Here is a 17,550-nt window from a genome sequence, read left to right as displayed (position 1 = left end):
TATCTTCTTCCCTGAACTCTTCTAATTATTTTCCTATGGACTGGGGGTGAAATCCTGGTCTCAAAAAGTCAATAGCACAGCTCCCACAGACATCAATAACGCCAGGTTTTTCCTCCAGTGACTAATTTGTGTCTCTAAGGAGCTCCAATAGTTCAGAACAGACATCTGCTTGGATATTTTCTGTGTTTTGTGAGCAAGCTGTTGTCTTCCAGGTCTGACTGCACAGGCCATACAGCATGCTGAATTAGCCAGACATGCCCTCCTCACACGGGGGCACCTTCCCTCATCATCTCTGGGAGAAAAGGGAGAAATCTTAGGGACACTTGTGACTCTCTTCTATACCTTGGGGGCAGCCCACCTGGCACAAAACAAATATCCTTGCCTGTGAAAATACTTCAGATTAAAGTGTCTAATACAAAATGGTTATAAATGTCACATCATGAATGTTATGTGGTCTTTTTCACCTTTAAGCAACTGCATGTCATAGCTCATTCAACAGTAAACCATCCTGTACAGCAAGGTGGGCATTGGTGGGTGGTATAGATAGAAAAACAGAGGCCAAAGACATTCAGTGACCTGCCCAACACAGGGAGTTGTTAAATCAAGATTAGGACCAGAAAAAGGCACTTTTTTAACCATGGTCAAGTGTTAAAACAAACTGTCATGAGAGGTGACAAATCTTCCATTACTTGCTGTCTTCAAATCCAGACTAGATGCCTTGCTGGAACATGTGCTTCAGGCAAATGCAAGCTGTGAATTTCACTAAGACGGTAATTGAATGAAATTCTGTGTTATACAGGGGTCAGACGAGCTGATCTCAGAACCCTTCTGACAGTAACCGTTTGTGGAAAATGGCTTGCAGTTTTGCATTTAAGGCACAGCCAAACAGTCTACTACCTGCTTTTACCCACGTTATATTATTGTACAAGGGAAGGCTGTGCCCAAAAACTAAAATTGGTATTTCTTTTTGGCAGTTTTGTCCCAAAAAGTGATATTAGATTTCTGCAAAAGCAAAATGTCACTGGAAGGCTTGACCACAAGCCAAAAATCCTATGGGAATCCAGAGACAGTCAGAGCAGGGAATAGTCCCCCTAGCCCTTCCCTTTGCTTTTTCATCCCCTACCCCTCATATCCAACATCGTATTTCATCCCTCTTTACTTGCAGAGGCCTCAGGGCAGAGTGTGGCTTGTGTTATACTTTGAGGAACACGACATACATTTGCAGATCCATGCATGGGACCATGGAGGCTGCTTTTGTGAGTAATGCGAGGTGCAAGGATTTCTTTGGATATCTTTTATTGAACTAACTGCCTAGTCCAGATAGTCAAACTAACTTTCTAGTGCAAGCCATTTTCTGAGGAGAGAAGCCAGCACAGCAATAGACTTTGTGAGTAATGCAATGCACCATTTCCTTTAAGCCCCCACTCCCTTGCCCAAGTCACTTCCTGCAAGGAAGCGACAGAGAAGCCAAAGCAGCAAACATGCTTCTCAACTGGTATTGATTGATGTGCAGAGACTGTCCTGGAAACAAATGTCTGAGCAAGGAAATGGTAAAGATTAGTTTCTGGTTCTGTGATTGTGTTCGTTTGGCTGATGGCACGTGCTTTTGGTGGCTTTCCTTGACTGTCCTACTGGCAAAGAATCTTATGTCAATCTGCAGAAGGCAGAGAAGATCATGGAAGAACTGCAGGAGCTGGATGGGGGAGTGATCACGGGACTGAAGATATCTCAGAAAGACCTGGTCATTACACTCGGCAGGTAAATAAATGAAGGAGGCCTAAACTGAATGCCATGTGTAAGTGAGGACTAGATCTCTGCTGCTTTGGAAAACCATGTCACAGGAATCAGACAGGGTCCGTGACTTCGGTAGGAGTTTTCTTTGTGCATGGGAGCAGGATCAGAGTCTCCCTAACTGAATGTCATACTTACTCTGATTTGTGCTTTAAACTAAAGGACCCATTTTCCTCACTTTCTTCCAGGACATGTTTGCAGCAGAACAAGTTAGGTTTTGCCACGGGTTATTTTGAAAAAGCTGTCACTGCTGTAACTTCAGCAGAAGGAGATATGGCTCCAGAACTGATTAGTCTTTATCAGGAAATTGCCCAAATGGAGCAACTAAAGGAAAACCATGAAAAAGCCATTGGGTATCTACTGAAGGTAAGAAAGCTCAAAATCCCTTTCTGGGCAGCAGGAGTTAAGAGTCCAAGTTAGAGTCACTGCTCAGAGTGTGCTGTAGGCACACTTTTTTATTTGCTTTACATTAGCAATGATTTACATTAGCAATGATTTGCCGAAGGATCTTGATGGACTGCATGCCATTACGTGAATTCTGTAGCCAGTCAACTGTCTCTCCACTCTGGTGCACATTTGCTGATGCCAATGCAGTTCTGTCTATAATGTAAGCGGCGATTCATGCCTGGCCTTCCTCAATAGATTCCTGTCAATGAGGACAAACAACTTCCTTGCTTATGAACCCAGTTTCAGCAACATATTGAGTTACTGATGTTTAAATATTAGAGGAACTCTTATTTAGAATTCCTTCAAGCAGTTCTGCTTCAGAAAGTGACAAGTCTCATGTGTGAGTCCTTGGTTTGTATCTCAGTTACTGGTATTTCCAAAAAATATCACATCATCAGTAGCACCAAAAGCCCTTGGTCAGTCTTGTGGGAAACCCAACGTGTGCAGGTGGGACTGACCAGAGCTGGAACTTAGCAAGCGAGTCTGAGGCGATGCCAGAAAGGTTTGAGCTCTTCTCTCTTTGCCAGAGCTGTATGTGCTTTGCCAGACGAGGAGCACTTTTGTCATTCAGTCAGCAGTTAAAGGGGACAATTTTTACATAGTTGGCATTTTAAAACACTTTTATTAGGCACCTTGCTCTTGAAGCTAGTGGCAATCAAATGTGCCCTGCACTGCCTCCGATCATGGTCAGGATGCATGCATTGTTTTAATTCAGAAAGTCATGGTGATGGAGATATGAGGAAAGTACCAAGCACTGACTCCATGAGGATCCTACTCTGAGTCATCTATACCAGAGGTAGTCAACCCATGGCATGTGTGCCACAGGTGGCACAGGCAGCCACTGCATGTGGTAGGCAGAAGACCAGGGAGGGGACAGGAAGCACAGTAGCAGAGAGCCCAGGGAGCAGAAAGCAGAGCAGTCAACCGGGCAGGAAGGGGATTGGAGTGGTACTTGGAGGATGTGGGACTAATTTGTGGCACGCCTGCCAAATCCTCATTCATCTGTATTCTCACTGCTCTTGAGAGTGGTCATGCTGTGCAGTAACACTCATGCTGCAGATGCTTGTGTTAGCAGGTGACGTGGTGTGCTAGTTTATCCCCCCTCCTTATAGGGCAGACAACTCCAGTGAAAAGTGCAACCCCACAAGAGTTAAGGGGCTATGTGTGTGGACCAGACCTCAGTTACAAAGTGTACAATCTAGGTAGCAAATGAAGGACCTGAGAGTGAGACTAGTTTTAAAAATAAAAATGCCTTTCCCTATTCCAACTAAATTAGAAAAATATTTTGTTTAGAAAGTGCCTCAGTGCTTGTCACTGTCACATGACTCTTTCCTAGGGAGCTTTAATCCCCTCTGTTTGTGAAGTTCAGACACTGAAGATCTTGTATTTAATTTACTGGCTACATCAAGTAGAGGCAAAATATTTTCTTTTAACCCATGCTAAGATTTAAATACTGACCGATATAAAGGATAACTTTTAAAGATGGTCCAAACAAAATAACCAGAATCAAACCCCCATGAACCTTTTGTGTGGCTTCAAGTTGGATCTCACCCTGAATCAGAAGGTTGATAATAACTTCCATTTTTTTGGAGGCACAAAGCAAACCCTTGGATACAACCTTCCCTAAGTTCTGTTGGGCTGGAAATCTGAATCCGAAGTACACAGCTTAGGTCCATCTCCAATGTTTTAATTTCAGTGTCTGCTACTTGGGGAAGAGCCAAAACTGGAGGTTGAAGACAGACTGAATGCTGGCAGTATTAAATATCAGGAGCTAAGCTGTTTAGCTGGGTGGAATTATCGTATTCCAGACTATTACCTCATTTCTGCACCTGTGACTAACTTGACAAAGATGGTGTTGTCTATGAAAATACCCCCTGTGTGCGCTGTGCTTATTTAGCTCAAGTAATCGCTGTAATTTTGTTGTAGGCACATTCCATTTGTGTAGCCTTGCACAGGGAGCTCAGCATCGAAGCGGCTCAAACAGAGCTGTTGCTGGGTAAAGCTTATGCTGCAACTGGAGAAGAGCAGCACATTGGTAAGTGCCTTCTGGACATAGAGTTGGCTCTCCTAGACCCTATAATGCTGCAACATGAAGGGGAAAATGTTGCATGGACTAGTTAGGAATGCACATTTAATCAGTGAGCTGCTTTACAGGCTATTAAACACCTGAAGTTCATGGTATTGGCACCTCATGCTACCTCCAGGGGGACATAATTCTGTCACTCATGGAAGCCTCTCTGAAGAAGTAATAGGCAAAATTTGGCCATCGGCTTTTAAGGAAGATAGAAACAGACCTTTTTCTAGCCACAAAGTTCATCCATTATTTGGGTAAGAGACTGGTGCAGGTGACATTGGGAAGGTACCATCGGTTAAGGATAATTGCTATGCTTAATTCTAGTGGCTGCTGAAAGGCATTTCACAGGGAGCCTCAGTGCGTATCAGACAATGCTGAGTGCAGATGACACCCAGACGCTGAGAGCCGTCACAGAATTCAGCAAATGGCTTGTACACATTGGGAAAAAGCAGGTAACCATAACCACAAATACTAGTACGCAAACTTACTGCATACCTCAGTGCCGCAGCTTCTCAATCCAGCCTGTGCCTTTCAGTGTTGCATAGTGCCAACAGTTGCAAGGGGACTTTATGGAACCAGGCATCTGTGATTTGTAGGGTCTTCCTGGTCACCCCTCTTCTACCTGCCACTGGAGGGGACAGTAGCACAGCAACCACTTTGCCAGCTGTGTCACCAAGGTCCTCCTATGCCGGACCTGTTGCTGACCATAGGGCAGCTTTGCACCAGCAGTGCAGTGCAGGCGCTATGGGCAGCCTCAGACATGTTCTATTTTGCGGGGTGGGAGAAGCCTTAATTAGAGCACTCCAGCAGACTCGATTAATTGAGTCTGCTCCAATGCACTGTAATTCCCCTTGCATCTACAAGCACCCGAAAAAAGTTACATCAAGCATTTATTTAAGGAGTCTGTTCTGGACACTGCCATATTTTATGTGCTGATCAGCTTTTGGATTTTTGTCCTTTAGCAAGCCTACAAACTGCTGGACGATTCCTTAAAGGCCAACATAGACATCAATGGTGATTTTAGTGAGAAGACGGTTGAAATTTACCATCTCATGGGCAGTATCTGCTTAGCAGAAGGAGAGATAAGAGAGGCTCATCAGCTCTTTAATAAGGTAATACTAATGTTATGTTGCTTATTTCTTGGATTTATCATCTCAAGTTTGTCTCAAAATGGCATTGAGTACAATTACATTTAGGTGGTTTACATGGCAAATGGCAAAGTAGTGTTGTAGAGATGCACTAGATAGCTTCAAATGAGCTCGCCAAGGAATCAGGTGTAGTTTAGCACAGAGCTTAACACAAACTCCTAAGTCTTACTGACCTGCATAAATCTCACACACACCCAGGAGCCCCTTTGTGTGTGCCATAGGCAAGCTGGGCAAGCAGCTACACACCCTGGCCTTTATCCCTGTAAAACTGCTGGACTGGTTTGGATTCTTTTTGGAGTCAGTTGTGCTGATGAACTCACAAGATTGCTGCCAACATACAGCTGGAGATGGGAAGATGACCAGAATATCTGATGTTGAGGGAAGAGGGGAAGGGCATAGTCTTCTGCCACCCTGTTCTCCATGCTAATGAATGAATAAAAGGAAACCCCATGAATTAAAAGGAAAAGTGGCTCCCTTCCCCTGACTAGCAGGAGAGAAACTAGCCCCTAGCCAGGGTCTCTGCTTCAGTTTCCCCAGTGGTTAATATTACTTGCATCAAAAGAGTAGTATTGTGCAGGTGAATTACTTGGTCACTGTGAGGGCTCTGATGATGAAAAGCATCATGTAATAATGCTATGATTTTTTATGTGAACCTGTCCACTTAAATCTAAAGAAGAGAGCTCTTGGATTCTAGCAGCTTTTCTGTAGGCTACAGAAAGATTTCTTAAAATCAAATAGTCACTGATAGTGACTTTAGGCAGGAGGGAGTTGAAGTCTCCATGTGGTGTCTAACGCAAAATTTTCAAACACCAGAACAAGCCCTTTAAACAAATCCTGTTTATAACACCATTCTCCAGACCCCCCCTTTAACATTCCCACCACCAAGATGCAGCAAATTGACTCACTCTATTAGAAGAGAGCTAGTGCCCTCTTCTAATGTGGTCTTGGGGATGGGGAAGATTATGACTATGGGGTTGTGCTATATTCCTTTTATCTTTTCTGCTTGGGAACACTGGTGTTTCTTCACTAACATACAGATTACTAGGTGCCAAACACAGTGAATCTATTTACCAGGTGACTTGATTGATTTCAGAACCAGCTTTTGTCCTTTTATGTCCATTTTATCCTGCACAGTGTTTGCAGATTCAGCTGGCTGTTTATGGACCTCAACACAGGAAACCCAGAGCGATGCAAGAGCTTCTGAACATGTTGAAGTGAGTAATAGACCATTAATAGCATGGCTGTGATGTTGTGCTGGACAATTATGGTTACTACTGAGCACAGCCAAGGTACTGTTACAGCCACAGGGATCTTAGCAGATTGGTGTTATCCACAAAAAAGGCAGGGACTCCTCTGGAAGGCAGGAGATCCTGAGGATGCAACTCAGAGAAGAGGCACAGTGCCCTTCACCTCCACGGTGCTCTCCTCCACCTTTGTGCCCCCTGGATTCTGGGTTTCTGTGGGGCCCAAAATGGTCCCTTGCACCAATTACAGCAGCCCACAGACAGCATCCCTCGGGCTGCATTGTACACTGTCAAGCAACCAATGTCGACCGCTCATTGCATCTCCTCTATAGGAATTATCCTTTGGCCTCTTTAAGGTTAGCATATGTGACTGCAGGAGCACACTGAAGCTGGAGCGTTTGCCAGGATCACCCTGGCTGTCTCACAGAATTAACAGGAGCACGTGGAGTCTCTTGCTGCTGATTCAAGAGCCCTCATTCAGATCCGGCTGGCAGCACCTGACAGCTCTTGGCAACCGATATTTGCTCTGCCAAAACAGGTTTCTAAAAACCCCGTGATCATTTATTCTTCCTGAACTCTTACTTTAATTCTCCAAAACAGTCACTTTCCTGACTGAAAGATGTTGTTGTTCCTTTAATGTTAAGGTTTAGTGCCTAGGGCCTAGATCCAAACAAAGGCTTGGCATCTGGAAGTGAGACGTAATCACAATTTGGGCACTCAAGTCCCGTATTGTAGGTCTGAAAATGTCTCTTTAGATGCACCTGGATGCACTTAAACTCCACTGGTGCCACTGTTTTTCCAACCTTTGAACCAACACTTCCTTATAAATCGCAGCTACCAGTGGAGGGACCTGGTGGTGCCATTGCACCCTCTTGTACTAGCCCATTGTTGGAGCCCTCTCCCCTGAAGCGAGGCGTAGGTTCAGTTCCCTCAGTCTGAGGAGGTTCAAGCCTGTGTGCCCTCCTCCTGCCAAACAGACAGTGGACTATTCTGCAGGGGAAACAGTCATCGCCCCTCCTCTTCCTGAGCCTGTTTCACTCTGCAGCAGAGTCAAGATTCATTAGGCCAGACAGGGAGCAGAAGGGAAGAAAAACCTGGTGGACTGGGAGGGGAGACCTGGCCTCCTCTCAGGACTGTTGCTGTGTTTTCACACTAAAATAGCTGGATGTGCAGAAGCAGTGCAATCCGGGCAGGCAGGTGTTTTGTATTTTGACACCAGGTAGATAGGATGGGATTGTCCCATTTGTCCATGCAAAGGAGTAGGGTCTGGGATTTGTAGCCTAAGAATGACTAGAGTGGGACAGCGCCAGGAAAGAAAGTGAATTTAATATCTCCTCTATCATAGGTCTTTTGCCGTTTGTGAGGGGAAGAGGCCCCTGGGGTAAAAGAGATGGACAGCGCTACATTAGACAGGGCTGACAGAGTTCCCAGTGCCTTGGCAAGAGTGCCACAGATAAAACTGAATGCTAGTGCTGGGAGGCTGCTTTGGATAAACTCAGGCAAACTCCCCATGTTTCCAGCTTGGGGAAAAGTATTAGTAATTTTGCTTTGGTTGTGGGAAAGTATTAACTTCCCAGTCAAATTTGCCCCTCCTGATCTCCCTTTAGATTTTCTTTCCTTACTGTATGTCAAGGCCAGGTTATAAGAGCGGCATGGCAGGGGTCTGTAATTTATGCCCTTTATTTCCCCCAGAGCAGTCTAAAACAAACAGAGCTCCCTTTGGAAGAGATTTTTGCTCCAAGCATGTGTACACAAGGATGTGAGAGCCTTTTTAGAAGACATTCCACACATCCTTGAGTGAGTGTCCCCCCGAGGAAAGCAAATGCAATGATTCTTCCCCAAAACTGTTTGCACAGTGGCTTTTTTTGGTCAATTCACTTGGAGAATATTAAATTTAGCTGGGCTCGGTATGGGAGCTCCAAAGGGCAAATGCCTTCTCCTCAGCATGAAATCTCCCTTTAAGGCTTTGACTTCCTTTCAAAACCTTTATTGTAGCAAACTCCCCTCCTTACAGCTGTGTTCCCACCTGTTGCTGGCCACAGCTTGGCAGTTCCTGTTAGAGAAGGGGCAAACGTTTTCAGCACTGCTGTGACTGGGAAACCCCAGGCCACTTTTCAAGAGAAAGATGCCCAGGTCCTCCAGCATGCAGGCACATGACTCGTTGCAGGTCTTGCTGCCTATCTAATCTTTCGGCACCATTCAGCACCATGTTAGCTGGGTGGGGAAGTCACAACACAGTATTTATGCTGCTCTGACTGCCCTTCTGAACACTCATAGTGTAGTTACTGCATCCTAAACGTGTCCAGATGGGGAGTCATAGTAGCATAGCCACCATATGCTCGCCTCAGCATTTAGACAAGTCCATAGTCATCATGAAACCTATGTTTTAACTTAGGCACAGGGACACAGCTGGATAAGACATGGCTGAGCCAGTGTACTGCATTAAGTACCCAGATGGTACCCACAGGACTTGACAAAGACCATACTCTTTACTGAGGGTTTCCCCCATAATGTTGAACCCTTGGCTGCCAGTCCTTACTATAGGACATGACACCTAAATACCTTTGTACATCTGGTCCCATGTGAAGCCAAAGGGATGCCCTTCCTCCTTAAGGAAAAATTCTGTGCGCTTAGGGTTCCCTGTTCCACTATATTCATGATGTTAGTTATGACTGGTGGTTACTACCATTCAGCTTGTTTTAATTTTTCAGGATCTTCCTTCCAACCTCACTGTGGTATAGATAATAGAAAAAGCTGTTACATAGATGAGAAAATAGTATACCAATTGGGTTCAGCTGGACCATTCATGTTTAACATCTGTATTTCTGTGAGCCTTATGTCCAAAAGTAATGTTAAAATCTCATCTATGTCCATCAATACAGCAGAAGGTAAGTCAGACAACTGTGAATACATTTAAGGAAGTCAGACAGTGGTTTGCTTTCTCACTTGAGAGATTATGTACATCATTCTTAGCACTTCAACACATTCAAGGGCAATATACAATCGATAACTATTGATACAACTTTCAGATAAACAGTGATCACACTTGTATTGAAGGGAAAACTAGAGAGATGTTAGGAGAAAAAACAGTGATTTTAACTACTGTCTTAAAAGGAAAACTCATGTAAAGTGTAAATTAAGCATGAAAACAGTAATATATGGCTCTTCTATGATTTTGGATGTCGTAAAATCCCTGAGGGCTACTTTTATTAGAAAATGAATTCTAGGTGACACCAGTTATGAAAATTGTAACAGTGGAACCCTATTGCTCTGAATGGGTAAATAGAGCAAGTGCTACATAAAGTGGTCAGTAAGAGCTTATTTTAAATATCACTTTCAAATGATTTGGACTCCTATAAAGTATACAAGTCAACTGATATCGGGTGATCGTCTCACCAGCAACCTTGTTCTTCTTCACCACTTCTCTCTTGTTCTCATTTCAAATTAATTTGCACTTTCTGTGGGATAGGGATGCAGTTGTCCTATGCCTGTACAGGGCCTTGATGGTGAGTGAGGGTCTAGGACCCTGCTGCAATACAAATAAACGAGCACACACAAGTTGCCTAACAAAACAATGAAAGCCTCTCATTGAACCCGGATTACTCCAATTGTCCTCTTTTGAAATGCATCAAGCTGGCTATGCTATTTCCTACAACATTTTTTGCTCTGGCTGCATCTTGTTGTACATATACTGTGGTTTCTTCCCTGCAAAACATATGACTTTTTTCCAGACAGACAGGATAGAATAGACTTGCCTACTCTTACTGTAACAGATAACATTTAATTTGTTTCCTTCAGACATGTTCTCTGACTAAAGTGCAAGTCATTTTGCTGTCCAACCTGTTAAAGGAACCTGGAGAAACTGAGGGCCAGCCTGAACGAACCCTGCTCATCTCCTAGGTCTTGGAAAATTATTCAGGGAGTACTGGGTTTACTTTTATCTGTGATCTGGACACAGTGCTGCAGAATGAGTGGCTGTTGGCCTTTGCTCAAGAAACCATCTCCTCTGGTAGCCTGAGAAAATGGCAGAGTAGCAATTTGAGGAGGAAAGTGTCACTCATTGAAAATGTCCTGCTTTGCATTATTCTGAAAATTGTTGCATCTTGAATCATCTGTCCAGTGCCCCATTGGACACTATATAGTTCTTGGGAATAAGCAAGACCTGAGGTTTTTTAAATGTAGCTGCAATTTTTATTGTCAGGGAATAAATCTGATAATTTAAAAAAATACAAAAACATTTATAAATACTGCAAAAACTGTAAATTCAGTAGATATGGGATTGTACGTGTGTCAACAGTTGGACAGGCAATCAAAGTCCATGGGACTCATAATAGGGACAAGGTATAGTATTTTAATCAATCATTCTATAAAAGAACATTTTACATTTCTTCTTAAACGCATGTTCCTGGCCTCTTTCCTTAAAGAATCAAAGCAGAAGCCTTTGGTCTAGAGAGTGGTAGGAGATGTATAGGGTTTCCAAGAGGGTAGAAAGGAAGTGTCATTTAAGGTAACAGATTTCAAGGGCAGTCTCCCTGTATTAGAGAAATACAAAAAGTGTTTGAGATTCAGTCCAAGTAACACAGCCAAAGTGCTGTTCTGCAGGCAATTCATACTGGATTCCACCCTACCTTGCCAGTGCAACACAAGCACTAGTGCTCTAGACAGCAGGTAACATTCATCCCAGATGTCATTCCAGGGTAGACAACTGACTATGTGACAAGTAAGCCATTTGTAATCACTGAGAAGTCAGATGCCAGGTCACCTTCTTGCACGAGCAGTCTTTTGAGAAAAGTGATTTTTGTTTGATCACCTGAAGGTTTCTGCTGTCTAGTACATGCCTTTAGCCTTTGTTCACTGTCTATAATGCCTTGTCCATGATCAAAACAAACCACAGCAACAAATGGTAGATTAAAATACTGCATGTGGTACAGACTAATCAACATAACACCAAAGTCATGTTGCTTTGTTAATATATCATCACTGTGACTGGTGATTCCATTCCCAAAGGCTGTTTGGTGAGCATTTCAAGTGGGCAGGAAGCACAGCTTTATGTAACACATGGTGCAGTAACTGGCACCTTCATCAGACTCTGCAGAGGTTGAGAGCTAAGCAACCTTTTTGTTTTGTATAGGGGCTGCTTTTGGGTCAGAAAAACAGTGGCAGGGAGAAGCCTGCATTGTAGCTGTCTGTTCTCTGAATAAAAAGGACTTTACTTTTCAGTTCTATCAATCTGACAACTTTCACTTAAAAATGTAAGGTTTAATATCCCGATCAACCACATATGACCTTCCGAATGTTATAGTTCTGTTTCAGCAACATCCTCATCAGGGCAACAGTAGTATTCCACAAAACAGATCTGTCCATCTTCATTCCTAATCATATACTGCAGCGAGAGGAATCCTCGAGTATCTGTTCGAATAGACACTTTACAAGATAAAGCCAGCGCCTTAGTAGATGGTTTGAGCAATGAGATCTTATACCTACAAATGAAAGAAAAAAAAACCTCCTTCAAGTACCTTAACACAATAATTAACTGATTAATAGCCTAATTCTAATTAGTGAGATATCTAATTGTAGCAGCTATTTTACATTCTGGTTTAATTTTTCTCTAAACTGGCAATAGGCATTTTGCTCCAACATTTTTTATCACTGAGGTTTTAATCAGGAGCACACTTCTGCCAAGAGGGAAGAAAGGGTTTACATTAAATCCTTGATGTGCTAGGGAGAGAAATATTTCAATATATCTAGAAACTTCTTCGAGCTTCATGGCAAAATGGTATTAACAGCCAAGCAGCACTTTGCTATTACTGCAGTGATCACCCACCTGTTTGTCTGGGTCTGGTTACACTGAAACACTTCCATCAAATCAGAGTCCTTGGGATAGTCCAGATGTGCACTTCCTGCATTCCCAAAGGTAGATAATCTAAAAGACCAGAATACGTTGCAGCTAAGAACTGGTACCAGTCCTACAAAAATCTGACAGAAAGCTAACAGCAGGTAGTTTTCATGTGTAACATGGCAGGACACTCAACACTATATACAGTAAAATGAATCTCTCTAATTGGGTGGAGCTGGGCTAATTCAGCACGGGGACTGAGGCTGTCCAAAGTCCTGAATGTAGCGGACAGTGGCTTCATAGAAAGCTACTTTACAAGGAAGACTGATTCTTTATTGTATTACACTGGCACAGAGAAGACGCATTCTGTTACAAGTACCAAGTGTTCTGCAGCACTTGGTTCTGGAGCTTCTAGGAACAGAGAAAGCTCATGACCCCTGCGCTAGCTCCTGCAAGATGCACCTTCTTAGCCTGAGGAGACAATCACCCCTCTCAAAGCTTGGCAAACCCCAGGAACTTACTCTGAACAGCCAAACATGCTAAATGAAAAGATCTGAAATGTGTTTATAAAATACCAGGTAATAAGAGTTGCACCTGTGTGTTGTTCAGGTGAACTTGATTACTTAACTTCAAAAACAAATACACACCATAATTGTCAAAAGGATCAGGTTGAAAAATTTGGGATCCTGAGAAACAAGCAGAGAAAAATTGCTCTAAAACTTCTCTAAATAATCAAGAGCATTTTTACATGGGACAAGTAGAGCATAACAACAGAAGGTCACAGATGCTCAGACAGAAACCTAAGGAATGGTGCAAACTTGTACATTGCAAAAGAGGCCACAATGATTTCAAACCAAGGAAAAAAAGTGCTAAGCATGGATATCCAGACAGGCATTTTCAGTTACCTGAAATAGGGCTTCTCTGGTGACATCGTAATCTGCAGAACGTCACTGGTCATGTCCAATTCAGCAAATGCTTCTCGTAGCCCCTCAGATTGCAAGATAATTTTATTAACCACATTTGTGCTGCAGAAATCAAAATCTAGCGTCTCTTCAGGCTCTTGAGTGTTAATTTTACACACGGTCACCACCCCTCCTTCTTCTAGGAAGAGTGTCAATGGGTAGCCATAGCCACAATAACACATCCGAAGGGCTGTTGAAGTGCCTGAAAGGAGAATGAAATAAGCAATTGTTAGAAGAGAGACAGCATGGCCTTCTACCTTTGCAGATTTGGGTTTTACCCACACTTAAATCATCCAAAATGAATTAAGCAAGCTCAGCCTAGTTTATGGCAGCTCCTGCCTGAGCGTAACACTACACAGCAAATTAAATAAGACTGTAGCCCAGGTGACCTATCTCGAAGACAATGTGGATGAAGGTGTAGCAGTGCAGGTTTCAGTGTGAGCTACTAACTCAAGCAAAAGCCTTCCAGAAACTCTTGGTATGTACTTTTCTCTTCTCCACCACTATTCCCTGTGTAAGTTAGAGTAAAACTAGCACAAACAAGCTGACCTATGTTGCCTAACTCCTTCATTTTCCTGTGCAGCCAGAGCCCGAGTCTGTAACATGAGATCATGACATGATTTAGCAGGACTGACAGTGTTATTTGAAGACACACCAAGAACAGCAGAAGTGCCTGAGGTCAATACTGAGATGCACCAACAGAAACATCTGAAAAAGCTCCGACAGAACATTTCTGCCATGCACGGGACTCCTGGCAGAGCTGTTACTAGTTTCATGCATCAGAAAAACAGTTTTGAACTATTTTTAGGTAGTGAATTCTTCTGGGATTCAGGAACCCCAGTAAGAATGCTACTTTTTCTTTCTTTTCCCTTAACAGATGAATAGGAACAATTTCACCTTCATAGGAAAAATGCAGTATTTCATATAAAAAAAACAACAACAGTCAAGCAAAAAAAAGCCATTTTAAAAAATATATTCAAATCACAATCCATTGAAAAACACTAAGCAATAAGAACACAGGTTGACTTACAGAATCAAAACCACAGAACAAGTTGTGTGGCCATGAAACACTTGTCTGCTCTGCAGTGTGCCTAAGGCTTAAAGTCAAATGCAAGAGTCCTTCAACTACCTGAGAAGTAGGGCTGTGTGAAATTTCGCTGGGTGTTTCGTTTCGAAGCTGTTTCAATGTGTTTTGAGCTTGAAACAGTGAAATTGAAATGAAACAAAAGTCTTTGAAACAGCTTTGAAACAAAACCAGGGCACCTGAAACGTTTTGAAACATTCTGAGTTTCAAAGCCAGGCTTACTCAGTCCCAGCCAGCAGCAGCAGCCTGCTGTCATCCTGAGTGCGGATCCAGGGGCCACATCCCCTGGGAGGAGTCTGGCACAGCCCCGCAGCCCTCCCGGGGGTGCAGGCCCCTGGATCTGCGTGTGGGATGACAGCATGCTGTCGCTAGTTGCAGGCCCCCGAATGACACGAGGCTGCCACTGCTGCCTTGGGCCAGCGGCAGCAGCAATCTTCCCAGCGCTGGCACAGTTTGCGCCGGTCCCAGGCAGCAGCAGCATCCTCCTCCTCTCATCCAGCGCACAGATCCAGGGGCCTGTAACCCCCAGGAGGGCCGCAGGGCTGTACCAGACTCCTCCCAGTGATGCGGGGCCCCGATCTCCATGCTGTATGACAGAAGACTGCTGCTGCTGCCTCAGGCCAGCGGCAGCAGCAATCTTCCCGGTGCTGGGTGCGGGGCGTGCCCCAAGCAGCACTGACAGACTCCTCGCATCCAGCATGTAGATCCGAGGGGCCACAAACCCCAGGAGGGCTGCAGGGCTGTGCCGGACTCCTCCTGGGGGTGCAGGCCCCTGATCTGTGCACCGGAGTCTGCTGCTCCCAGCAAGTATCATGAGTTTTGCTTTGAACACTTTGAGGTGCAGTTTCCCAGAAATCTCTGCACCTATCTCACTGAAACTAGGCATGCTCTCAGAAGGGGCTACCATCCCTGCAACTGTCATCCAAATCAGGCAAGAAATGACGAAGTTTTAGACATTTTCATGATTCCCCATTATAGCCTATGCGTGAAATGTCAAAACAGTGAAACAGTTTCAAGAAAACAAAACAGAACAGTGCTTCGAAACTAAACGAAATGAAATGCTGTCCCTTCCAAACGGCGAAACGGAATTCAAAACAAATGGTGCCGTTTCACACAGCCCTACTGAGAAGTACAAACAGAGGAAGGATGCTCACAGAGTTAACAGCCCAGGAACTAGACTCTGATCTGGATTCAGTTCATGGCTCTGCACAGGCTTCCTGTGCAAACTTGTGCAAGTAATAACTGCCTCAATCTCCCATCTGTGGATAAATGCACTGATGCTCACATGCTGTTGTGGGATGGAGGCCAGAGAACTGCTCTGAAAGAGATTCAACTATTCCTGAATTGTGAGAGTGTTTCTTTTAGGAGAGTGTTCAAGGGCAGCAGAAGTCTAGTGGACTGGCTGTGGAGTGAGGCTCAGTGTCCTGGTCCATAATCTGCCACCGTCTTTCTGGGAAAACACTTCGACTTGTCACTTAGTCCGCCTCCTTCCCTTTGTGTAAAAGCTGTTTGCAGTTTCCAGACTGAGTGCAACACACATTCTAGGGTTGACATGGACTGTACTACTTAAATATCAGTAGCACCTGGTGCATTATCCTTCTACATGCAGCAATTATCCACTCTGTGCCATATCTGTGTATGATCACAGGAAAATTCCTCTGCTATTTCTGTTTCTTTTACAGATCTCACAGTCATTGTCTTTTACTCTGCCTTTCAAACTCAGGACTTCTTATCTGGCACCTTTCTGCCCCCTTAGCTACAGCTGTGCCTGTGACAGTGATGGAGTTCAGGCTGGGTACCTAAGCCTCCTGGCCATCACAGCATACATTTGCAGCATCTTAAGCTGATAGCAGATACACAGTTACCCATCTTCAGAGTGACGAGGGGCTGCACACCAGCCACAGGCACAGGGCCACACACTGAACGGGACAAACACTGTGCCTGCTCCTGGAACCCCCAAGCAGCAAGCAGAGTGAACCATGCCTCCCCCTCTCAAACCACAGGGCAACAAGTTTCCCAGCCCCACTCCTACCATGCTGCCCCTCCAGCTAAGCTGCTGCAGCAAAAGCAGTGGGGAGAGTGGTGGCCCAGCAGGAGGTCAAAGGCTGTCCTTTAACTCTTCAAGGGCTGCCAGTTGGCCAGCCCTGGCCTAATCAATTAATGGCAGATGCTTTTTCCAAGGCAACTTATGTTTTGAAGGGGAAGAAAACCTGCAGAACTTGGAAAGCTTATGCTTGTGGAAGCCCCTGGGAAACATCACTATATAGTCACCAAGGACATGCACACACCATACCTGGCAGGGAACTTGTACCAAAAATGGTCAGGCAGTCGAGAAGAACAGTCAGATTGATTCGGAACGTCACGGACTCCTCCTGAACAACAAATTCTTGAAAAATCCCTGCCTGTAGGAGAGAAGGAGTGATGGGAAAGAAAAAGGTAGGCGGGCGAGTCAGACACTTGTTTCTTGTGGCATTCTACAATTCTAGTGACTTAAACTATCTTGTGAGTACATACCTGTCACCCTTCAGCTCTCCATATGATGCAAAATGAGCATCATGTAAAATGCAACATTCGTTCATTATCCTTTATAAATTGGAACACTACCAGGGAAAGGGAAACCATACAAGTCTGACATTTAGGTAATAAAGTTTTATAGTTTCAAAGTGAGTTATAAATGTTAAAGTCTAAAGCTTTTCCCCTCTCAGCAGATGTTCAATGGGCTGCAGAGCTTAAATAAAATCATCTTGATTTTTATTTCTGGCTACATTTCTGGTGTGATAGGTGCTCTTGCCCTAAGAACCAGATGCTGTTAAGACAGACAAGTATGCAGAAAGCAGGCAGAAGAGAACATTTTCCTAAAAAAGGACACGACTTCTTAAAATCCAAAGAAATAAAATCTAACAAGAAGTCAGAATTTACTGGGGAAAGTCTTTCTGGACTTTCGGAAGGCCTTCAACACTGTCT

The 17,550-nt window shown here is 44.1% G+C and overlaps 2 protein-coding genes across 2 annotated transcripts in view; one reads left to right on the top strand and one right to left on the bottom strand.

Moving 5' to 3' along the window:
• The window catches only part of TTC23L (tetratricopeptide repeat domain 23 like), a 25,695-nt gene extending 15,840 nt beyond the window's left edge, over positions 1-9,855 (top strand). The window contains exons 4-11 of the mRNA XM_019517980.1: positions 213-372; positions 1,633-1,758; positions 1,980-2,157; positions 4,165-4,273; positions 4,637-4,764; positions 5,275-5,424; positions 6,595-6,674; positions 8,050-9,855. Coding sequence (XP_019373525.1) covers positions 213-372; positions 1,633-1,758; positions 1,980-2,157; positions 4,165-4,273; positions 4,637-4,764; positions 5,275-5,424; positions 6,595-6,674; positions 8,050-8,089 — 971 coding nt within the window. The 3' untranslated portion in view covers positions 8,090-9,855. The remainder of the gene's footprint in view (positions 1-212; positions 373-1,632; positions 1,759-1,979; positions 2,158-4,164; positions 4,274-4,636; positions 4,765-5,274; positions 5,425-6,594; positions 6,675-8,049) is intronic.
• Positions 9,856-11,117: 1,262 nt separating this feature from the next.
• The window catches only part of RAD1 (RAD1 checkpoint DNA exonuclease), a 9,942-nt gene continuing 3,509 nt past the window's right edge, over positions 11,118-17,550 (bottom strand). The window contains exons 2-5 of the mRNA XM_019517981.1: positions 16,880-16,988; positions 13,446-13,704; positions 12,529-12,627; positions 11,118-12,184 (exon numbers count right to left, since the gene is read on the bottom strand). Coding sequence (XP_019373526.1) covers positions 12,001-12,184; positions 12,529-12,627; positions 13,446-13,704; positions 16,880-16,988 — 651 coding nt within the window. The 3' untranslated portion in view covers positions 11,118-12,000. The remainder of the gene's footprint in view (positions 12,185-12,528; positions 12,628-13,445; positions 13,705-16,879; positions 16,989-17,550) is intronic.

The sequence above is a fragment of the Gavialis gangeticus genome, unplaced genomic scaffold (assembly GCF_001723915.1).
Source record: "Gavialis gangeticus isolate Ggan-Ray unplaced genomic scaffold, GavGan_comp1, whole genome shotgun sequence".
In the NCBI taxonomy this organism is placed as follows: domain Eukaryota; kingdom Metazoa; phylum Chordata; order Crocodylia; family Gavialidae; genus Gavialis; species Gavialis gangeticus.
The sequence above is the reverse complement of the archived record's forward strand: the minus strand, read 5'-3'. Positions and strand labels throughout refer to the sequence as shown.